At 39.3% G+C, this 24,106-nt stretch overlaps 5 protein-coding genes across 5 annotated transcripts; 3 read left to right on the plus strand and 2 right to left on the minus strand.

Moving 5' to 3' along the window:
• Positions 1 to 46: 46 nt before the first annotated feature.
• On the plus strand, positions 47 to 2,405 carry Cbr-ddl-2 (the record flags this gene model as incomplete). The annotated part of the gene is given in 4 exon segments (XM_002631537.1): positions 47 to 250; positions 305 to 817; positions 820 to 919; positions 1,735 to 2,405. Coding segments are annotated over 4 exon segments (1,488 nt in total).
• A 318-nt stretch (positions 2,406 to 2,723) lies between these two features.
• On the plus strand, positions 2,724 to 6,701 carry CBG20762 (the record flags this gene model as incomplete). The annotated part of the gene is made up of 7 exons (XM_045242703.1): positions 2,724 to 2,931; positions 3,261 to 3,379; positions 3,484 to 4,519; positions 4,787 to 4,889; positions 5,390 to 5,539; positions 5,584 to 5,680; positions 5,727 to 6,701. The coding sequence occupies 7 exons, from the start codon at positions 2,724 to 2,726 to the stop codon at positions 6,699 to 6,701; spliced, it is 2,688 nt and encodes an 895-aa protein (XP_045097130.1).
• Positions 6,702 to 7,603: 902 nt separating this feature from the next.
• CBG20763 lies at positions 7,604 to 11,036 on the plus strand (the record flags this gene model as incomplete). Its single annotated transcript, XM_002631539.2, has 7 exons — positions 7,604 to 7,801; positions 7,846 to 8,072; positions 8,119 to 8,641; positions 8,688 to 8,906; positions 9,161 to 9,325; positions 9,373 to 10,454; positions 10,511 to 11,036. 7 exons carry the CDS (start codon positions 7,604 to 7,606, stop codon positions 11,034 to 11,036), a joined length of 2,940 nt encoding a protein of 979 aa, XP_002631585.2.
• Positions 11,037 to 11,216: 180 nt separating this feature from the next.
• Positions 11,217 to 15,975, minus strand: Cbr-sre-45 (the record flags this gene model as incomplete). Its single annotated transcript, XM_002631540.2, has 7 exons — positions 11,217 to 11,381; positions 11,966 to 12,968; positions 13,013 to 13,069; positions 13,726 to 13,911; positions 13,966 to 14,222; positions 14,517 to 14,857; positions 15,681 to 15,975. The coding sequence occupies 7 exons, from the start codon at positions 15,973 to 15,975 to the stop codon at positions 11,217 to 11,219; spliced, it is 2,304 nt and encodes a 767-aa protein (XP_002631586.2).
• Positions 15,976 to 17,009: 1,034 nt separating this feature from the next.
• On the minus strand, positions 17,010 to 23,581 carry CBG20766 (the record flags this gene model as incomplete). The annotated part of the gene is made up of 14 exons (XM_045242704.1): positions 17,010 to 17,108; positions 17,155 to 17,378; positions 17,517 to 18,059; positions 18,109 to 19,494; positions 19,541 to 20,016; positions 20,064 to 20,389; positions 20,434 to 20,835; positions 20,883 to 21,114; positions 21,158 to 21,382; positions 21,427 to 21,815; positions 21,883 to 22,036; positions 22,086 to 22,173; positions 22,348 to 22,588; positions 23,525 to 23,581. The coding sequence occupies 14 exons, from the start codon at positions 23,579 to 23,581 to the stop codon at positions 17,010 to 17,012; spliced, it is 4,842 nt and encodes a 1,613-aa protein (XP_045097131.1).
• Positions 23,582 to 24,106: the final 525 nt, after the last annotated feature.

Below are 24,106 nucleotides of genomic sequence, written 5' to 3' on the forward strand. Positions count from 1 at the left end.
CAAATTCTACGAGTATCCAGATTCTCGGCGCTTCTCCAATCACCAAATGTACCATGTTCCGTTGGTACCGCGTGATGCCGGACGCGAGGAGACAATGTTTAGAATTGATCAATCGCTCACAAAGTTGATGCAGGTTTCTGATGACGTCTTCAACAAAGTTGAGCAGAGGATCGTGAGGATTCAGCAGAAAGCTGAAAGAATCAATCAGAGAACGGAGACATTGGAGAGAAAGTTGCAGAAGTTACAGGAGGTATTTACTGAATTGCATCATCATTCTTCTGTAACTAATATGCTTCAATTTCAGTCTGACAACATCATCACTTTCTTATTGCCTCGCCAACTTCCAGACATTCCGAAATCAGAACGAACACCATCAATATCTCTTTTTCGAGTCAATGTTGATTCCGGACAAATGGCAAAGTCGGAAGATCTTCCAGCATTTCAAAGGGCAGATGATCATATTCTTCGCCCTTGTGAGCCCATTGATTTCACTTATGAACTCAAAAAAACTGACAAATTCTACCTGACAAGTCAAGTTATGCGAGAATACGAGCATAAAAAATGGGAAAAATTCAAGAAGAAGTTGATAGGAGGTCTCCGAGAGCTTCCTCTCTGTCGAGACGACTTCAACATCGCCGAGTTGTTCTACGCGGGTACTTCTATTCCTGCCTATGAAGGTGTTGGTGGAGACTTCCTGCAGAGACATCTAGATTCTGACGATGGGACATCGACAAGAAGAAGTGGACGGAACGAAGAGGCTATCCAGTCGAGACTCCATGAGCAGCTTTTGGAGGATACTGCCTTGAGTAGGCTGAGTTGAACGATGATGTGGATGACAATCATCCACTGGCGTTCCGAATGGAGCAAAGTGATACGAAACCATTGGTAGAGATGCCCAATAGTTTGCCAAATCTCAAAGGTTAGTTTTGTTGATTCAAAATTAGTTTCAAAAAACTGAATAATCCGAAATTTTGAAAATCGGAATTTTCGGCTCCGAGACAAATTATTATACTAAAAAATCTATTTCAATTTTGAAAGGTCGTATTTTAACTGAAAAATTGATTCTAAAACCAAGATTTTTGTCTGAAATATTGATTGATTTAAAGCCCAAAAGTGCCTATTATTAGTTAAATTTTTTGATTTTCGGTTTTTTTTCATTTTTTATCACTAAAAATTGGAAAATTTCGAGGAAAATTAGCAAATTTTCGAAGAAAAAAGTGATTTTTCTTCGTCTTTTTGCGAAATTTTTAGACCTTTTAAAGTTTTTCAGCTATTTTTGAAAATCCTTTTTCGATCTTTCTGAGTTTTTTTTTGAAATTGATGAAATGGAGCTCTCGAAGATTACTGTAGGTTACTGTAGATGCTAATTTACTTTTGTAGGTTTTTTAGCTGAAAAAACACAATCCACGTAAAAATGTAGACAAAAAAGAAAAGCAAAAAAAGCTACAAAAGACATACAAATTAGCTTCTACAGTTATCTACAGCAATCTTCACGAACATCCATCAAAATTCTGACAGCAAAAACCGGATAGAACGAAAAAACAACTTCAAAAATGGCTGAAAAATCTAAAAAGGTCTAAAAATTTTGCGAAAATTTGAAGGAAAAATCAATTTTGTCTCTCGAAAATTCGCAGAAAAAGTTGCTAATTTTTCTCGAATTTTCAACGTTTGAAAATCGGAATATTCCGGAAATTCCGAAAATTCCAAACATCTTTGATTCATAATAATATTCAGGTCATGCTCAGGATTTCACACTTCGAGACCTAGGAATCGATGAGGATCTTCTTCCTGACCTCACCGAAGATATCGTCGTGGAAATCAGTGAAACCCCAGAACCGACCACTGCATTTGTTCCAGTGGTAGTCGCTGAAACAATAGAACAACCCGTTCCTCCACCCGTTGCTGTCGTTATGGTGCCTGCAGCGATAACGATTCCTTCCATCGGATCCCCTCCACCTCCACCGCCGCCGCCACCTCCACCGCCTCCACCGCCTCCTCCTCCTTCAGCGATTCCTCAAACTCCTACCCAATCCACTGCATCATCGGTAACCTTCAGCCCAACAAAGTCAGTCGATGGTGGCCGTTCAGACTTGATGGCAGCGATTCGAGCAGCTGGTGGAGCAAGTAACGCAAAGTTGAGCAAAATGACTGATAGGCAAACTCCGAAACGGAAAGGAAGATTCGATGGGATTCTAGAGTCCTCTGCTCTAGGATCAGAGGCATCTCTAGCACGGAATGCTCCTTCTTCTGCAGGAGGTGGAGATTTGATGAGTGCTTTATCGAAAGCTTTGGATGCCAGACGAAAAGCTATCAGCGGAAGGAATGATCGAGCATCAACGTCGTCTGTGAATCCCACGTCATCTGTTCCTGCCCCACCGGATTTCAATGACGATGATTGGAATTGAGAATTCAAATGAATTTGTAATTATTAGTAACGCTCTTCTAGGAATCTATTATCGTTTCTCTGTGATATAGTCTTCATACGTTGTGATTCTTTTTCCAATTAAACTTGCCCGATGGATTTTTTCCTTATCAGTTGTGAATACGGATTGTGATTTTGGTTTTAAATTTCGTGTTGCTTTGTTTCATAAAATATTTAATTTTATTAACTGCTAGCTCAATTTATTATGTTGTCTCAAGTGTTCTTATCGTTGTTATGCTTATTTAAATATTTCCGGCCATGAATCCAAAATAATATTTGTTATTGAGATCTGTCTCGGCGGATGACCTCTACGCAAGTGGTCTCAGATTCATTGACTGAAACTCCTAAGAGCAGCAGAAATCCACCACTTCCTTCTGAAGAAATCCATCTGCCTGGACCTCATCCGGCCCGTGGAATCTACGGATTTGCTTTATATATTGTCTCCTGGAGTCTGCTTGTCGTCTACTTGATTTGGGCGATCACTCCAGTCCCGATTTTGAATCGATTGGGTTGGTTTGATCTACGGCTCTTGGACGTTTCAGAACCCGATGGTTCAGAACAGAGTTGCACGGACAGCCCACTCGGACACACTCGGGCAGTTGTCCCTTGTTCGAATTTCGGACATTTCCCGTTGTCCAAAAGTGTCCGAGTGGCCTGTCCGTGCATCTCTGGTTCATAGCTGTTCTGCATTTTTGCATAGTGGTTTTTGCACACCAAATGAGTATTGCTCATTTCAATTTGCTGTCAGAAAAGTTCTGAAACGTCGGGTTCTGAACTGTCGAGTTCTGAAACTTCAAGGAGCCTGATCTGCTAATATTTTAAGAATCTCTTCTTTCAGGAATCACCTACATTCCATCCAAACTTTGGGCTCTTGCTATTGGAGCATTCTTCCCGTCAGCCGCCTGTCTCTACGTCACAATCATCTTTCTGATCAACTGCTGGAACTTTAGAGGATACGCGATTTTTGAAAATATAGAAGACGTTAAACACGATTTTGGTCAACGTTCCAAATCGAATTCCATCGATAGCATCAACGAGAAGCCACCAAATTCCACTCCCAGAAAGGCGGAAAGATGTTAAAGTCATTCAACCCAAACTATTTACGAGTGCTAACTAGAACCTACAGTACTACCCGACAGGAAATTCAGAAAACATTGAATGATGTGAAAAAGTTCAAAATCAATCGATCTGCACAAGTTGGAGAGATTCACAAAAGATGGGCGGAGCTTGAAAGAGAGCAAATGAACTCGATCGCAGAGAACAAGGAAGCGGGTCGATATTCAACGGAATCAATGCTGGGTGAGAAGATGTTGAGTCAGGAGCCAATGTATCAGAAGATTCTCGAAAAGAGATCTCCCAAAATTGAGAAATCCATCGAGTCAGAAAAATCTGTCACATTTCCACTTCAATCAATAAGAATGGATCAGTCTTCAACATCTTCTGATTCCTATGGCTTTAACCAATCAGCCAAGCAATCAACAAGTTCCGATGAAGACCGTGGATTCTACGTAGAAGCCGACGTCTTCGTAGATGAGTATGTTGCTGGAAGCTCATTGGACCTGGATCCGGGAGATCGGATGGTGGCGACCAGAGAGTATTACGGTAGTGATGACGCGGTGGAACGGATCTCTTTTCAAAATCCAGGACAAAGAATGGCAGGTGTTGAAGAGAATGAACAGAAAGGATTCTCAGACAATCTAGATGAGCATGAACCATCCACATTGACAGGAACTATCATTGAAGATATGCCAGCTAGCGCCAAAAAGTGCTCAGGATGTGGTGCCAATTTTCACTGTAAAGATAGCTCACTCCCTGGATTCGTTCCATTGGAAATCTTGGAGAAAATTGATAGAAAGTCTAGTTATCATCAGAAAACGGAGGCGCAATCACTCTGTAAACGATGTCATTTACTCCAAGAACACAATTTTCTACTGAATGTAAACGTATGTGATGTGGACTATGGTCGAATGATGAGCGAATTGAAAAAACAACCGGAATCTCTTGTGGTCCTTGTCGTCGATGTCACTGACTTGCCTGGAAGTATTTATCCAAAACTTGCGCAAATCGTGGGAGCCAGAAGACCTATGATTGTTGTTGGTTAGAATTTTTTGAATGCCTGTAATAAACCTGTAATAGAAGGGTCCCGAAATTTCAACTTTAAAGCAATTTTTCTCGGCTCGTGTCAAAGATACCAAAAAGTTGTCAACTGATAAATTGTTCATCAAAATATCGCAAACATTGTATCAGTTGACACATTTTCGATATCTCTTAAAGGAGCCGAGATAATTAAGCTCAAAATTGAAAGGTTTTACGGTACATGAATTTGAGAAACAAGTAATTTTTTTTTTAAATATTTTTTTTCAGGTAATAAAGTGGACCTTCTGCCTCCAGATGCCAAAACTGGATACATGTGGCGATTCAAAAAGACTGTCGAACGAGCTGTGGAGAAAGCTGGTCTTCTGGAACAGTCCGTTGTTTTTCTGAACAGAGATCTCAAAATTCGAAAGATCTCAAAATTCGAAAAAAATTAAAGAACTCCTCAAAAAAAAAAACCTCAAAAAATTAAAGAACTTTGAAAATTCCAAAAATGTAAAAGTTTTCAAAGAATCCCAAAAATTAGGAATTTTCAAAACATCAAAAATCCAAAAGGTTTGAGAATCTCGAAAATCTCTAAAATTCGAATTTCTCATAAATCACAAAAACTTGAAATTTCGAAAATCTCAAGAATTCGAAATTTCTAAAAAATCTCCAAAACCTGAAATGGTCAGAAATCGGAAAAATTTCTAATTTTCATAATAAAAAAAACGAAAATTTCGAAAATTCGACAAATAATACGGAATTTATGAAGCCTCAAGAATTCAACATTTCTAAAATTCTCCAAAATATGAAATTGTCAGAAATCGAAAAATTTCAAAAATTCGATATTTTCAAAACTTACAAAAATCCAAAAAACTGCATTAATTTCAGCTTCAACATTCTCCACACCGCACTTGTCAGTGCGAAAACTGGTTATGGAATCGAGGAACTAATCACTGAAATTTATCTAAAATATACAAATGTGAAGTTGGGAATGAGAGGAGATATCTTTCTGGTTGGTTGTACAAACGCTGGAAAATCGTGAGTCATAATTTTTTCAACATGAACGATTTTGATTGTTCCAGAACAATGTTCAATGCTCTTCTACAATCAGACTTATGTAAAGTGAGAGCTGTGGATCTTGTGGACCGGGCTACAACAAGTATTTGGCCAGGAACAACGGTAAATCAACTGTTTTATCGAATGTAGAGAAAATACATCTTTGTAGATCTCTCTCCTCAAGTTTCCTGTAATGAAGCCAGGACCATATCGTCTTGAGATGCGACGTCGTCGTCTTCTGACACATCGAGCTTGGACCAAAAAAGAGATGTATGCCAGGAAACTTCTTCTTGCTGAAACCGGAGACGATCGATATGCGATTCCTACGTCTGTAATCCAAAACACCTATAAGGATTCAGAAGAAGAGTTACAACCGATGGCTTTGAGAGAATTGCAAGGAGAAGAAGACGATCCGGAAGCTGACAGAAAAAGCGAGGAGAACAGAAAATATTCGTTAGATGATCCGATTTTTGCAAAAGGAAAATGGTGTTATGACACTCCTGGAACAGTCAACGAGAATCAGGTTCTATCACTTTTTACACTTGACGAACTGGTCAATGTCACTCCTCGAAGGGTTCTGAAACCCCGTACATGTCTCGTAAAAGCTGGAGAATCCCTACTGATCGGTGGAGTTGGTCGAATCGATATCGAATCAATAGCAGGATATTCAAACGTTCTTCTAACAACATTTACAAATGACCAACTACCTCTCAATGTGATGCCAACTCATGAAGTTGAAGAGTTTTATCGTAAATGGCTTGGTACTGCTGCTCTAGTGGTTCCTCAAGGAGATGTAACAAGAATGGCTTCGTGGCCAGGGCTGGAGAGTGGTAGAAGATTTGATATGAAAGGGCGGAGAGATGAGGGATGTTGTGATATCGTTCTATCCTCTATTGGATGGGTTATGGTAACTTCTGAAAAAGACGTTGCGTTGAATGCATTTGCACCTGCTAACAAGGGAATCACCGCTCGTGTGCAACCGATTCTACCGTATTCCGCATCGCTACGAGGCAAACGACTTCCTGGAAGTCAATTCTATAAAGTTCAGCCGATTGAATTCCCGGTGAATGTGAGAAGAAAGCGGGCAGAAGCTAGAAAACGTGCGGAGAAGAAGAAAGAAAGAGACGAGTTGCATAATTTATAGTTGTTGTTTTTTTTTAATATTTACTGTTACTTATTACTTCGGTTAGATTTTTTTGTTGGTTTCTCAAACAATAAACTTGCTGATTCTGATATTTTTTCTTTTAATCCAAGTTTGTCTGGTTCTAATGACCCATTTATTGATACTTTTGAAGATTTGCAGTTATTCTGAAGATTTCCAATTTTTGAGATTTTTGACAATTCTGAATTTTCGAAATTTTTAGATTTCAGAGAGTTTTGAAATTTTGGGATTTTTGAAAGTCTCTAAATTTTGAGATTTTTCAAAATTCCAAGTTTTTAAAAAGATTTTTGAATTTTTAAAGCTTTCGAAAATTTTGAATTTTCTGACTTTTGGAAATTTTGAATTTTTGGGATTTTTGAATTTTCGAGATGCTAGAAGATTTTGACTTTTTGGCAAAAATTTTGTCATTTTGAACCGAATTTTGAGCTCTCAATACAATTTTCTATATTTTTTTGTGCTTTTTGGATTGTTTGTCTGTTTGATCAAAAAATATTTTTAAAAAAACGGAAAACATTTTTTGATCGAAAAAAATCACATAAGGGTACCCCTTAGGTGTTTTTTGAAATTTTCAAATCTTGTGGAATGACAGGCCCGCCGGGCCGGGCCTCCGAAATTCGGGAAAAAGCCCGGCCCGGCCCGTTACAAGTATGCTTTTTGGGATTTTCGAGATTTTTGAAAATTCCCAATTTTTCGGATTTTCGGAAGTTCCTAATTTTTCGGATTTTTTCAAAGTTTCAAAATTTTCGAGATTTTGGAAAATTCCTAATTTTCGTGATTTCTGGAAATTTCGAGTTTTCGCGCTTCTGAATTTTCGGGATTTTTACAATTAGGATTTTTGAATAAAAAACGATTCCTTTAGTTTTCCAGATGAACGCTGATATACAATGATCAAAGCTACTGATTCAAAACAACAGCAGAGGGTCCATGTGGCAGCCGCCGTGGGACTTCTGTCTATAATTTTCTATGCGGTTGGATTTAGATTCGTTGTCATCTTCTCAGTGGTTGGGTCGCTTCTCGGTGGAATTCTTTTCGCGAAATGGATTTTCGAGTGTTCCAATGGAGAATTACTTTATCAGTGGAAGGTTTGAACATTCTACGAATTACCAAATAATTTCAAACAATTTAGGACTTCTTCAATGTCAAATCTTCTACACCAGAATACGAAATTGAAGATGACGATGATGCCAAAGTAGACACAGCAAAAACACGTAGAATGCCTTGGCAGGGTCTAACTCTACCATCATCGCTAAACGAGTCTATAGAGAACTTGTTGAACGAAATCGTAGAACAGTATGTGAATGGATGGTACGGCGGGGCGATTAGCAGGGATCGAGCATTTATAAACGAAATCAAGTGAGTTGGTGTCAGGCTTGATGTCGAAATTGTCCATTATTTTCAGATACCAACTCCGTTACGCTTCTGCAAATCTCGTTCGTTGTATTCGTCGTGTCGACTTGTCCAAATTTGTAGCAGACGAGGCTCTTCCCATTGCAACATTTCATGCCACTCGACTAACAGAATTAGAACAAAAACTTCGTCTTTCAAACACGCCACCTAGATCTCTTCTAGAATCCCAAATAGCTGAGCAGCTAGACGATATCCACGTGGCACTGAGCGGAAGAGAAGAGGAAACTGCTTATGTTCGACAAATTTCTGATTTTCTAATTCCACGTCTTCTGGATGAGACTAGGCTGGCTGGAAGAGCTCATGACGATGACAGTCCTCTACGTTTGTTCGGAAGAGGAAAGAACGAACGACCGTGGCCATCGAAATCAGTGAGAGGATTTCTGAGGGAAATGTTGACGAATGCAGTGCTACTTCCAGTTTTTGATTTGTTAACTCAACCAGATACAATCAACAATTGGTTAATTTTGTTATTCGACGAGGATCGAAAAATCGAAATGATGCAAGAAGCTATAGATGTAAATTAGAATATTTTATTTATTATTTACAACATGATATTTTCAGCTGACTCCAATCCCAATACTGAAAGGACTGTGTGATGACTCAACGTCTTCATCCGATAATCTGCCAGATTCTCTCCTTCAGCTGAAACTCACCGAGATACTCCGTGATGCTCGTCTATACTCAATATTCCGAATGTATCTTCAAGATATCCGAGGACCAGTTCACGAGCTACAGTTTCTAGTAGAAGCCACACGAATATTAGATAGTATTCAAAGAAAGGTGAGAACCAAAAGTCGGCAAATAATTTGGAGAGTACCGAAATTTAGAGGTCATTAAAGTAGAAAACAATTTAGGGGTTCCAAAAATCTCGATTCGATAGTACAAATTCCTGAAAAATCCAAATTCTGTAGCCAGAATTATGGATTTTGTACCCCTAAATCACTTTGTACCACGTTGTACCCCCCGAATTGTTGTACCCTCCGAATTATGTGCCTCAAAAGTTTATCGAAATTTAATGAAACCTTCTATTTCAGTCAGAAACCGGAAGCCAAATTGCGTATGATATATGGCAGCTGTACGGGCAATTTGTACATGAAAGTGCTCAAGAGAGAATTCGACTAGATGAAAAACTTGTGGATCAGTACAAACTAGCTGTGGAAAGCAAAGATTTGATGGTTCTAGAAAGCATTATTGAATTGGTAAGACTTTAATACAATTGTTCTATTTTTTACAGAATATTTTACAGTCCTATCAAGAAGTCTATAACCGAACTCAGTTGACACACGTCGTCTCGTTTTGCCAATCTGAATGCTTCCTTGGATACCTATGCGGTTCCCCTCCAATTACTATCAACGAGCTGATTGACCAACAGGACAGACAACGAGTCGCAGCTCCTGTCGAACGAACATTTTCACTTTCACAACTCAGAGCTCGTGTCAGAAGAGCATTGACTACTGGAGGAGAAGAGGAAGGGGGAGGAGGAGGTGTTGAGACTCCAGAATCGCAAGGAGGTGGATCTTCCGCTTCTTCTTACGTGAATGTGGATGTTCCTGCGATCGATGTGATCAATGCTGAGGGGAATATTGAAGAGGAAGAGAAGGCGGTTCCGATGCCAACTACCCCTGGACTTGTAATGGATTCTGAACCTATTGACCTGAACTGCTGGAAAGTAAATGTTTCACAAGTATCTGGTTTGAGAGAGCGGCACACGGATCGACAAGTTTACGTTTTCATAATAGAAGTAGAGCGTCCAGATGCGAAGCCTCACGAAACGCAACGATGGTCGATCCATCGTACCTTCTCCGAATTCTATGTTCTCGAGGCTAAACTCAATGAGTTCCATGGAAACACTCTTCGATTTTCTCCACTTCCAACTCGGAAAACCTTTGCAACTAGAGATAAGCCATTTATGGAACAACATCGTCTTATCTTCTCAACATTCATCTCCACTCTCTGTAAACAGAAAGTCTTGAATCGATCCGAACTGCTCCTGGCGTTCCTCTCATCAAATGAAGAGTTTCGAGACACCCTCTCACTGGGAGATTTGAATCCATGGAAAGTGGTGAAAAAGACGTTACCAGTAAAATTGGTAGGAAGAGAAAAAGGTCAAAATTTGAAGCCATTCCTTCTAAAAACTCTTGCTCAAACGTTGGCTCCTCCGGATCGTGTACAACCAAAGTCGGATAAAGACATTGATGACGTCACACCAACGAATTCCGGAGCATCTTTGGCAACCAACGCAGTCTACTCTTCGATTTATGGAAACAATTTTGACAGTGTGTTCAGAGAATCTCACAAAAATTTAGATGATCCTCAATTATGGACAAAGTAATATTTATTAGTTTTTAAAAAATGTATACTCAAAACGAATTTCGACTTTTCAGTTCCGCATATGATTCAATTTTACTATTATTCTGGAAACCACTGAAATGTCGGTTCGAATGGACGGCTCCGATTTTCAGTGCGATTCGATCCCTCTGCCGTAAAACAATTGACTCTGTTATTCGTTCAGTTTTTACGACAGTCTTCCAAAAATCGTTATCAGTTGCCAATTTGAGCTACCTTGTACATCATATTCAGTGGTCCCTGTTCTGTAATGACGCTCCATGGCCAACTGAACAAGAAATGAAGATGCGAGAAGAATTGGCAATGCGAAGAACACTGGAGTACTTCCAAAACAATGTAAGCCTTATAATTAACAGTACTTCTCTAAATTTTATTCTTTTCCAGATTCCAATTCATGCTCAACGCCTAATCGGTCGTGACGACATCAAAAATCTTCTCGCTCGCATAATCGATGCTCTGCAGTATCCCCGTCTCAACAAACAACTTTTATACGTTCTCGTTGATAGTATCTTGGTACAAATCTTCCCAGAACTAGACGAGTCTAGCCAACATCCGCTACAATAGCCTTTCAATGTATTTTCCCCCAATCTTATGTGCCATTAGAACATTCCCTCCCCTCGCGCCTCGCTTTGAAATCTAATCAGTTACGATGAATTAGTATGGACCACTTTTTTAAATGTAAATATCTTTTATTGCATCCTTATAAAGAGATTTCATGTTGAATAAGTTAAGTTCAAGTTAAGTTCACTTTGCATCTTTCTCGCACAAATCTCTCATAGGGGGACTCTTCAAAGGATGCTTCTCATCAATTGGCTCCTCGGACATGTTGTATTGGAAGTCTTTTGAAATGGAGAACATAATCGACGCCATTTGACAGATAAGAGGATCAGGTATTGATAAGAAGTGGTACTGGAAAATCGTATTTTGATACACTGTGTTTTTCAGAAGACATTCTCCGGGTAATTTTCGAAAAACAAATTTCGGGGGTAATAGTCTGATTTTTATCTGGTGTGTTTTCTGGGTCATTTAACATGATGGCATAGAAAACTCAACTAGCAAAAGTTAGGCCACCATATTAAAATAGTCCAGAGAACTATCAACTACGACCATCAACTATGTGGCCTAGAAAATCATAATAACCTTGATGAAGTCTAGAACTGTAGCAATAGAATGAAGAAAATGGAGGCGTTGAGTCATGACTTGAGACTTTTGCTGACGCATTTGACGAAACAGCGAATCAAACTGGAAACAAGGCTACCATAAGACCTGTATTAGAAGGGCCCCCGCACTGCCAAGTTTGAGCTCCATTATCTCGATTCCTGTAAGAGATATCAAAAATAAGTCAACTTATAAATGTTCATTATATTATGACAAACAATTTATCAGTTGACTACTTTTTCATATCTCTGACGGGAAATGACATAAATTGGCTCAAAGTTGAAAGTTAGGGAGGCCCTTCTGTTACATTTTCAAAAGTTTTCCTCCAAACCTACATTAGCTTCAACTCCACTATCCAACATACTGCACACTGCATCCACGTAGATCACTTCAGCCGATTGATTGACTCCTGTCTCACACTGAACCACAACTGGCGAATTGGATTTCTTCTTTCTCAATTTCTTAACAATTTCCAAAACCACTTTCGTACTTGCTGGTACTGTATTTTTAACCCAATGCGGATAATGATAAAGACGAATTGTGCGCTTTTCCTCTTTTTCTGATTGTGCAACAAAATCGAATTTGTATTCGGTGAATCTGTATTTCATTTTCGGTGGAATCACAGAATTACAGTAGACGAAGAATTGTCCAAAGTTTCGAAATGTGGATGGTTTGTTTGGATAATAAATTGGGAAGCTTGCAGTTTTGGAATTGGTTAGGGATACTATGAATTCCACTTTTTGATCTGCTATCATCGCCCAAAAATCATTCAAAGTCCCAGGCAAAGGATGTTGAGTGGCAATGTAGGTTCTGGTGAGTCTATCGAATTTGATGTGGTTGGCGTGGATGTAGTACTCAATATTCGGATCCATGAGCTTCACACGTGTCTTATCAATACAGAAGACGTCAGGATTCCGATTCTTGAAAGTGTTCCGAGTGAAGGCGTCGTGCGTTTCAATGGACTGAGCCATGTTGAGCAGATGGGTCAAGTAGTAGGTGTTGAGAGATGGCCCAGTTTCAATGAATCCAATATGTTCAATAAACTTATGACTCATCCGATCAGCAGTCAATTCATCTTCCTCTGTCTCTGTGATGGTCTTCTTTCCCTTCTTATCCTTCGGTTTGTTTTCTTCTGGACGTGGCACAGGTGACTTCAGATGTTTCAACACCTCGTTCACTTTTTCCTCCTGAATCTTTTTGGCAACTGGTGAGAATGCAGCTGGACTCCTGGCAACTGGACTCGGAGCCACCACCACTGCATTCTTCTTCTTTTTGGATGCTTTTCTCAATGGAGTCCTAGCTAGTGGTTCCTTGGGTTCCGGTTGAGCTTTGCGTGTTCTGAAAATTTAAAGAATAGAGACTAGAAAACTGAAAGCTAGAACCTGGCCATCACCAAGTTCTTCTTTGTTTCTGCCTCATCAAAACCGTCCTCGGGGATTCTGAAATTTCAATTTCAAACAAGACAACTTGAAATTTCCGACTCACTTGTTGTTGTTGTTTTTGTCCGTAATTTGTTTTCGATTACTGCTTGACGTTTTCAGAGAAATAGAATTTAGAACAGTGGATTAGGAGCCGCCTAGACTCTGATTGGGACGCGTGGAGCTTCGTGTTGGAAGAAAAAAAAATCTAGTTTTGATTTCGTGACCCACAAATAATATACAAAAACATGTTTTTCAATTGATTTTTGGCCATTTTGACCAGTTTCTGGAGTCTAAGGCTCTGCTGTCAAGTTTCTCATCGCTTTGAAAATTTTGGAGAGTGTAAAACAAACTTAGATTGAAAACTTTTCATTCACAGAATTTTTTGAGAATTCCTAGTTTTCAGCTATTTGCTGATTTCGGAAGGACGTCTGTTTTTTCCCCATTTTCAGTACAAAACCGGGCCTAAAATGTTTGTCTTTCAGAAATCGGCAAGTAGCTGAAAAATAGGAATTAATAAAAGGTTTGTGGATGCAAAGTTTCCAATCTAGGTCTGTTTTACACCCTACAAAGATCGTACTGTATATGTGTTTGGTATTTTTATTTGGTTGCGAAAAAATTGAAATAACCTAAATAATTTCACAAAAAAAAACAATTAAGTCCACGATGCAGCCAACTGATCAAAATATGCATTTGTCTCCTTTGTCTTATCAATTCTCAGTCCTCCATCCGTTGAGCTCACTTTCGTTTTTCTTCTTCTCCGAACCTTCATTTTCACCTTCTTACAACAGCCGCTAGATAATGTGAACTTTCTCCAGGCATCCACTGATCCAATTAATGTAGGACAGATGATAACGGGATTCCTGAAAACGCAATTTTCTGAAGTTGTTTAGAAAAAAACAATTCCTAAGACTCACAAATTGATAGCACACTCGAAAATCAAATTCAATAAGGGATCTAATCTGGGAAGGAGTTCAAGATACAGTATCAGATTAACAAAACACGCAGTGAAAATAAGGCATAGAGCTGATATGATAACTCTGGTTATCATTTGAAAGCATCGAACGTTTTCTCTGGCTTGAAATCTAGCTGGAAGGCAGTAAATGGAGGGATTCGAAAAGTCTTCAATTGCTTTTGTCACTTGTTGATTTACGTTTTTCACATAGGAAAAGATCTGAAAAATTATGGATTTCACGTGTCTTGCTAATTCGAGAGAAACATCGAATTACCTTATTCTCTCTAATAGAAGCCCACCCAACTCTGAGCTAAATTATCTCGATTCTTGGGAAAGATATCAAAATTTTGACAACTGAGAAATTGTTAATCATAATATCAGGAGTGTATTATCAGCTGACACATTTTTTATATCTTTCATAGGAATCGAGATAATTAAGCTTCAATTTGACAGTGTGTGGGCTCCTGTGCTTCTATTAGAGAAAATACGATAGTCTAAAAAAGTGAAATTTACCCCCATTGCAATTACATTAGATGATAAAATGTATGCCAATCCGACAGCAAAATGAGAAATATTAAAGAAAAATGCAAATGCAGTTCCAATATTGAGACTGAATTGACTGAATACCAAAACAAAAAACAGTCCATTTCTCGATTTTTTCTCATAATCATTCAAAAAATAACAAGCGAAACATCTTTCGATTGCTACAAACAAAAGTGTTGTGATAAGTGATAAAATATAGTGCCACTTGATTAATCCGCCGAGAAAAAAGTAAGGTGATTCAACCATATTTGAGACTCGTGTCATTTTGGATTGATCATCTGTCCACCATTGTTTGATTGGTTCTGTGTATTCTGGAAGTCTTAATCTTGATTTACCGTGTAACCTGTATTTGAAGGGCCCCTTTAATAGAAGGACCTCTCTAATAGAAGGGACCTCCGAGAGAGGCTTGGAAAAATAGAAGGACCCTGTAATAGAAGGGCCACCGTATTAGAAAGGTCCTCTGTGAAGGAGGGGCACCTTCAAAATGTGTTTTAAATTTTGAAACATTCCGTATGTTTTCAATGAAAATGTTCAGGAAATTCCAAAGTTTAATAGAAATTTGTTGAAACATTACTTTTTGAAGAAAAACTTGCCCAATTTTGATAAAAAATGATAGATTTTTATGAATTTTGAACATACGGTATCTTTTTCATGGAAAACTGTTTTCAACTTCCGTTTTAAGCATACTTGCAACGGGCCGAGCCGGGCTTTTTTCATAATTTTTAGGGCCCCTGCCGTCCCGTCTAGGCCCGGGTTTTCAAAAAAAAATTGGGGTCAATAGAAAAAATGGACGATTTTTCTGTCAAGTAAAAAAAATGTCAAAATAAGAGTGTCTATAAAAAATTACTTTTTCACAAAAAAATTGAAAAAATTTCGGAAATTTCAGATTTTTTTTAATTTGGAGAACCCGGGCCCTGTTTTTGCAAGTATGGTTTCAAACAATTTCAATCAATCTTTGATTTTATAATGTTCCTGAAGTCTCATAGTTTCAAAGAATCCCATGGAAAACAAATCAGAATCATAGAATCAGAAATATGACCGAACAGTGACGTTTCGAGCCAAAAAAGTAAATCCAATTTGTCATAGAATTTCTGTCTGATCCCAAGTTCCACTTTTTGAGATCAATGTACTCACCCAACAAAGGCCAATAACCAACTTCATAGGGCTTAATCATAATGTTGGATGCCAAACCTTCAAACCATTGTAAACTATAAATGATCAATAAAGCAGTTAAATTCCGATGAAAAGTTCGAATTCTTGCAGCAACATACACACATTTGAGTACAAAATAAAAAGAAATTATAGTGAGAATTAGCTCGAAAAATATTAAAATTGCATAGGGAAATTGAATGGCTCTTTTGTCTCCAATCATGAAAACAGGATAGCAAATCGAATAATTGAAAGTGTTATTTCCAATCAGGAATATCATATAAAAGACTATACGGGGCCTGAAAACTTGATTTTGAATAGCCGAGTTTAGTGAAAATAAAGAAAGAAAATAAAAATCAGCTCTGGCCGGTTTCTTAGAATTGTTTTTTTTTAATTCTGAGAATATCATAAACCCGAAAAATCCAAAAAAATACACTTCAGAAAACATTTTTTTTTCTAAAAAATCCTCTCTTGCAATTTCAATTAAAAGTTTTTTTAGATATTCCTAAAATGTTTTGAAATTTTTGAGCTTTTTTTCGGAAAATTTGAATTCAATGAAGTTTTTGAACTTTCTAAAGTATCACATTTTTTTGAATTTTTTGGTTTTCTGGAATTTTAGATATCTACCGTTAAACCTGTAATAGAAGTGCCCACTAAAATTTAACTTTGAGTCAATTTATCTTGGTTCCTGTTAAAGACATAGAAAAGTTGTTAACTGATAAATTGTTAATCATAATATCGCAAGCAATTTATCAGTTGACAAGTTTTCGGTATCTCCGACAGGAATTGAGATGAACAGGTTCAAAGTCAAAAGTTAGAAGGCCATTCTGTTACAGGTTTTACGGTACCAGTTTTTTCGAGATGATCAGGTTTTTTTTTGGAATTTTGGATATCGAGATTGAAGTTTCCATTAACCTATAATTTTCCATCAAATACCAAAACTTGTTATTATCAAAAAATGGCGGAAAGTTTGAGAGAGAGAGAAAGGCTAGGAAAGAATGCCTTTTTCTAGCTATTTGCAGCTGCTTCAATTCGTTTTTTTTTTTTGGATATATTTTTCTCTAACCATTCTCTCAGTTGCTGTGCCTTCACTGATCAAATGGGCACTTGTTTCTCTTATTCTGACTTCTCATAATATAATTTCATGAAATTCAAAGATCAATTCAGTGTTATTGTTATTCTGGAATTGTCTGAAAAATTAATTCGAGCACTTTAAAAACCGAAAAACTTCATTTTCGAAATAACGAAAAAACGAGAACGAAAGAGTAGTAGTATGAGGATGACAAACAAAGCTCTAAATAAATACATTCAGATCTATTGATACTTTTTTGGAACCCAGACTTCACAGTGCTGCTTTGGAGCACTGTTCGATCCCAATGGACAGTTGAAAGCAGTTTGGAAAGCTGGGAAATTCTGAAAAAGTGTTTTTAAATTTAGATCAATTGGGTAATAGACATGCCTGAATAGTTCCGAAAACTCTGTACATGGACGGGGAATGTGGATCAACCATGATTTGAGTGTACAAATTCTCATCAGTACGACGGATTTCGCACCAGACTTGAGCGAAACTCATGAAGAAGAGTTGATCGTGGGTGAATTGTCCGAAGAGACGATCCGGAAGACGTGGGTCTGGTCCGTCGAGGGCTTGATGAGTTTTGTAGGCGTTGAAGGCGGCGTGGATTCCTGAAAATGGGAAAACTTCCGCTTTGAAAATCAAAACAACAAACAACTCTTAGACCAACGATACCACCTGGAGCCTGATTCAAAATTTTGCAGGAAAAGAATGCATGTGATAAAGTGGTTTAGAATATAGGATCTTACCTCCGTTATCAGCAATATTCTCTCCTTGAGTCTGAGTTCCCTTGACACAGTTCGGACTGTATTGAGTGGCATTCAATGGACAGAAACCGCTGTACTCATCAATAACACATTGCGCCATGCCCAAGAATCCAGTCTTCGATCCATCATCCATCCATCCGGCAAGATTTCCAGTTGGTCCCCACTGAACTCCTTGATCGTCGAAACCGTGAGTCAACTCGTGTCCAGCAACCAATCCCATTCCTCCGTAATTGATACTTGGTGGCCATTTTGGATGGAAGTATGGTGGAACAAGAATACCAGCTGGGAAGGTGATCGAGTTCAACTCTGGCTGATACCAAGCGTTGACCGTTCCAGGTTGTCCGAGGAAATCAGTTCTATCGGTTTGAGCGGCGTTGAGTTGGTTGTATTGAATTTCGATGTTGAATCTGACGAGCTTGGTGAGAATATCGTAGTAGTTGTCAGTGTCAGCAATCTGGAGATCGGCGTAGTAAGTGCTGAGAAGAGTATCATTCTTGATCCAGTCGGGGAAGGCAATGTTTTGTTCTGAAATAATTTTAATTCAACTTCGAGCTCTATGAATTTTTTGTCTTACGGATGTTCACAGTCTTATCGTAAGCCTTCTTCTTAGTGTCTGGAGACATCCAATCCAACTGGTCAATCATTCCTTGGAACGAACTGATCACGTTCTTGATTATTCCTCCAGCAGAAGCACGGATGTTGTCAACGTCTTTTTGTGTCGGGTACATATAATCGACGAAAACACGTCCATTGGCGAACTGCATCAAGTTATTGGCAACACTGGCGCACGATGGTCCGTTAGATTCAAGAGCAGCAGTACTTGGTGGAATATGATTTGGAATAGTCTTTCTTCTCGAGAGTCCAAGGAAAATGGATTCTTCAGTCATTCCCTGGAACGCCGTTGCGTAGTTTGGAACGTATTGGGCGTTTCCGAGAATGAGACGGACGTAGAGCAAGTTAACAAGCAGGGCTGGATCCTGAGCGGCATAGTCGGCGGAGAAATGGGTGAGTCTGTCGACTTCCATCACAGATACTTGATAATTGGCAGCAGTGACCTTATCCTTAACAGTGGATGGAGCATGTCCAAGATAGATCATCCAGTCCAAGAAAGAATATGTTTTTCCCAAGTCTCCGACATTGACAAGATTCCAGGAACGGTTGAATTGTCTTCGAGTGTCATCATTGGTACTGTACTTGATGGCAATTGTCTGTTCATAGTCCAACACTTTGGAAAGTGTGTCATTGAAAGTATTTGGTACAACAATGTTCTGCTCCTTAGCGTATCTTTGAAGCACATCATATGCCAAGGCGAAATATTTCGGCTTCTCGATCTTCCATGCATTTGGCTGGTAATAAGTCTTTGACAAATAGGCGGTGTTCTGATCAATGAACATTCTGTATCCCTTGCTGTTATCAATCCAGTTAGTATCCACAAGTGGACTAATCAATGTGTCGATTCCTTGATCAAACGATAGGTATCCAAGTCCATCACCCAATTGTTTAGCATTTGGAAGAGCAGCAGCTCCTCCAGCAACAAGTGTGAATGGAGTTCCAAGGAATCCTTGAAGAGCGGTTACTCGTTGTTGAATGTAGTTGGCGGCAATAAGCATCTGATCTTCAGTCTGCTTAGTGGCGGTGGCGACTAAGCAGGCATTGTACAGTTGCTTTTCCTTGGTGAGGGCTGGGCATCCAGTGATGTTTGCTTGGTATGTTGGATCCTCTAGTTTCTGAGCCATGTAGACGAGATTTTGGGCACGGGCGGTGGTGAAAGACACTGGCTGGTTGAATGCTCCACAAGCGTATCCGTAGAAGTCGTCGCATGGATCGATCTTGGTGTTGACCGACTTCTGGTAGTAGTTAACAGCCATTTGGTAGGCATTCATCTTGTCAACATCGGTAGCAGTGATTGGAGCTTCTGGAGCCACGTGCAGGTCTGTTTGAACATTTGGAAGTCCGTAGGCTGAAACAATTAATTACATAATACATACAACCAACCTTAAACTTACTGGTGTCAATATCAGAGACCCAAACGTTACAATGGTTGTCTGGAGCATATGTAGAAGCTGGACAATTGAACGCGGTCTTGAAGGCTGGGAAGTTTTGGATAGTTCCGAGAACACGGTAGATGGATGGGGAGTGTACATCAACAAGAATTTGACGGAGGAAATGGGCATCGTCGGCTGGAAGTTGGCACCAGACTTGAGCGAAACTCAAGAAGAAAAGTTGATCTGGATTGAAGTATTGGAAGGTGTCGTCTGGAAGAACTGGATCTGGTCCATAGAGATCGACGTAGTTCTTGTAGGCACGGAAAGCTGAGTGGATTCCTCCGTTATCAGCAATGTTTTCTCCTTGTGTTTGAGCTCCATCGATGCAGGCAGCTGCTCCGTACGTATTCTTGTCGAGTGGGCAGAATCCGCTGTACTCGTTGACGACGCATTGTGCCATGTTTGTGAAGGAGACCTTGGATTGATCGTCCATCCATCTGAATTCTAGTGATTAGTTCAAAATTTCTGATTTTTTTTTAATTACCCGCTGAGAGTTCCGACTCCATTCCATTGAACTCCTTGGTCATCGAATCCGTGAGTCAACTCGTGACCAGCAATCACTCCCATAGCTCCGAAATTAACAGACGCTGGCCAGTTGAAATCGTAGAATGGCTTCTTCAGAATACCAGCTGGGAATGTGATTGAGTTCAATTCTGGCTGATACCAAGCGTTAGTAATTCCTGGTGGTCCGTTGAACCCTGTACGGTCAGCGGCTCCCTGGACAAGTTGATCCCACATCGAGTAAAGGTTGAAGCTTTGAGCGTTGAAGTACATGGTGATGTAATCGTTGGTTTGGTTGAAGTTCATTTGCTGAAAAGTCGTTGTTATGATGGAAAGTTGAATGAAAAGCTTACAGTGTGGTATTGAGTGAGTTGGGCATCATCGGTGATCCAGTCTGGGTAAGCAATGTTCTTAACGAGATTCTCGATCTTGTTATAGGCTCCCTTCTTGGTGGAGCTGGTCATCCAGTTGAGTTGATCAATCATTGAACGGAATCCAATGACGATGCTGCTGGCAACTTTGGCGACGTGCTCACGGACATTCTTTCGGTCATCAGCAGTTGGATAGATCTTGTCGACGAAGATACGAGCATTGGCATACTGCATCTGGTCGATAGTCTCAGCAGCACAACTGTATTGGGCATCACTGATATCATCGATTTGCTTGATTTCGTATTTTCTCTCGTGTGGAAGAACGTGTCTTGGACGTCCAACTGGTTGCTTGGCGATCTTGGTGAATGGGCGAGCCAGTGTGGTCTGAAAATCAGATAATAAGATCCTTATTACTTGTTTTTTGAACTTACGGTCTTTGGCCATGGAAGGAAGTTGCTCAACGAGTCGACGAGACGGTAGTAAAGGTAGTTGACAACAGCTCGTGGAGTGATTCCGTATTTGTTTTGATCATTGAGAGCCTCGAAGAGCATATTGATCTTAACTGGCTCCATAACGATAAAGTAATTGTAGGCACTCTGCATGAGAAGTTTGTCTAAGACTTGTTCAGCCGATCCGACGGAAAGGGGAAGGAACATATTCCAGCTGAAATCTTGTATTAATTTTGGGATGAATATTATGAATATACCTGAAGATATCGTCGTGATATTGAGCGATAAGCTGCTTCAAAGTGTTTGGATTGTAACTTCTGTCATATTGACGGCGGGTGGTGTCATCAGTGGAGAAGTTGGTGGCGAGAACGTAGTCAAGGTGGATAATATCTTGAACATCCTTAGCGAGGATAGTCGGATCAAGAGTCTTGCCCTGCACTTTAGCCAAGAGAAGCATAGTTTTCGTGATCGAGTCCTGGAGGCTGAAATTTTACTATAAGCAAAATAGTTCTGAGTCGAAACTTACTTGGCGCTGAGATCATTCCAGTCCTTCAAGTAATAAGTGTTTGGAGCAAAAGTTGTTGGTTGATCGATCAAATAAGCGAATCCTTCTGGACCAGCAGGATCCTTCCAGTTGGTGTCAACTCGAGCCGAGACAAAAGTGCTGACTCCAGAAGCGGCCAAGGATCCAACAAGGTATCCGAGTCCAAAGTTTCCAGGGTAAGCGGTCACATCCTTATTCTGATCTAACATTGGGAATGGGAATTGAGTTTGTTTCTCGAATCTTTGAGTTCCGGCTGCGAGGGCATTGATGGCGTTGGTGACGACGGCTCCATCGGCGACGAGAGTGTTCCAGTTTTGACGAGCTTGAACGCATTGATCGAAATACCAACGAGTTTGTTTCACTGGCAATGGCTGAAAATTTTGAATGGTTTTCCGTTAGCTTCGGTGACAATTTTTCTGCTAGAAGTAAAAAACTAACCGCAGTCTGAATGTAATTATCGTTGGTGAGTTGTGCGACCATATCAGCAACGTTCGAATCATCCGAAACGTCGAAGCTCATGTCTCCTTTGAAGTTTCCACATGTGTAGGCGTAGAAGTCGTTGCAGGGATCAACGGACAGATTCACAGATGCCCTGAAATCAATTTTCTTATCATTTCCGTTTTTCTCTCTTCAAAAATTACTTGAACAACTGTACGACTTGTTGGTACGACTGGAACTTGTTGCTATCAGTTGTGATCTTTCTCGGCGGGGCAACATTGACGGCAGCGGCTGAAAACCATTTTTGTTCAATAAATCATATTTTTGGAACAGAAAGTCATCACTCTTCCCTAGTTGCATCACATAATTTAATGGCTCTTATCAAATAATCATTTTGCTGAAAAGCGTGATAAGCGCAGTCCTTGGAAGAAGAGAAAGCCATGCCTAAGTTCGTCATCTACTCACACTCTTTGTCTTGGTAGACGACTTGAACTACAGTTTGGTTGTAGGTGTTGGTATTGTTGAAGGTGGATGTGGAGTTGTAGACGAGTGTGTTGTTATAAACGACCGTCTCATTGTAGATCGTGTTCGTGTTGGTTCCATTTCCATTTCCGTAGTAGTTGTTGTTATTGGTACTGCTGGATTCGTTGACAAGAATTGCGATCACCACTCCAAGCACACCAGCGGTGAGAACCACTCCTAACACCTGGAAAAATAAGTATGAGGTTTGATATTATGGCGACAGGTTATCGATCTGAACTAAATCCAACAACTTAATCGAAATATCATAAGGTTTTGGTTCCAGATGAAGAGTATTTCCGTTTTTTTTTGTCAGAGTTGCCTAGCTTTCAACTTTGGGTCCATATATTTCATTCCCTGCAAAAGGTATCAAAAACTGGTCAACTGACAAAATTTTTACCATAGTATCGAAAATATTTTGTAAGTTGACAATTTTTGATATCTCTTACAGAAACCGATATACATGGTCAACGATTGGAATGATTAGCCGGACTAAAGTTTGTACGAGCATAAAATTCGATTAAAACGTTGTACTTGGCTCAAATTTGAAATGCAAAAACTCCAATAATTCATCAGTAAACTGGCCAAGTTTCAGATTATTTGATCAACTCTGAGCTGAGTTATCGCTTGTCAAAGTTGCTTCATCTCATGAAAGTCAAGAAAAATTAGACCCTTCATCTTTGAAAAATCATAACACTACCTAGACTTGAGAATTGCTTTGAAGATTTCAGAAGCTATGAATCAAACGTAAAATTATATTTCGACCAATTTTCGTGCTTCCAGGATACTTATGTCTAAAGATATACCCGTTTTTATCAGTTTGGGTATACACAGTGTAATTAATGATAGGGTCAAGCTCCTCTTTGAATGCTCATTCGTTCATAGATCCATGACAGAAAAACTAACGGAACTTGTCATTTCTCCATAAACTTTATGGTCAAACTTTATAGTCAGTTTATAGTCATGCAGTTCTAAAAATTTTTATTTGCAATTGTGGTTTGAGGAAACAGAAATTCCAAAAGTACACTTTGCCAGTTACCGTAACCTTCTACACTTGGTGTAACAATACATCTAGCTACAAACTTTATATAAACTGATTTTTAAAAATAATTTTAAAACTTACCAGGAGTAGGGTGTGTACGATATTACCGGAGCCACCAGAGCCTATGCTGCCGGCCATCGTTTCGAAAATGAAATCAAAACCGCCCCGCTTCCCATTATCACCTTCAACCTCCCCCTTTTCGATGTCCTTATCATTATCATTAATTTTGTCAGCGCCCTTGCGTTTAGAGAGACTCAAATGTATAGCACACTTGTATTTGGAATTAGTGACAGAAAGCGTTTAAGAATTCATAGGGGAATTTGGAATTAAGAAGAGATTAGTTGGTTGTTTGATTTTGTGCTGAAAACTGAAATTATATTTTCTCTGCCATGTGGGTATTGGGCATTCAGAACTATCTGCTTGTATTTGGAATTAGTGACAGAAAGCGTTTAAGAATTCATAGGGGAATTTGGAATGTAGAATTAAGAAGAGATTAGTTGGTTGTTTGATTTTGTGCTGAAAACTGAAATTATATTTTCTCTGCCATGTGGGTATTGGGCATTCAGAACTATATGATGTTATGGTCATAGTTCCGTTTAAAAATAGGTTGAGTGAAAGGACATTGGCACTTTATTATACAAATAAAAAAGTTGAAAGGGGGAA

The sequence above is a fragment of the Caenorhabditis briggsae genome (genome assembly GCF_000004555.2).
Source record: "Caenorhabditis briggsae complete genome, chrII, whole genome shotgun sequence".
Taxonomy (NCBI): Eukaryota; Metazoa; Nematoda; class Chromadorea; order Rhabditida; family Rhabditidae; genus Caenorhabditis; species Caenorhabditis briggsae.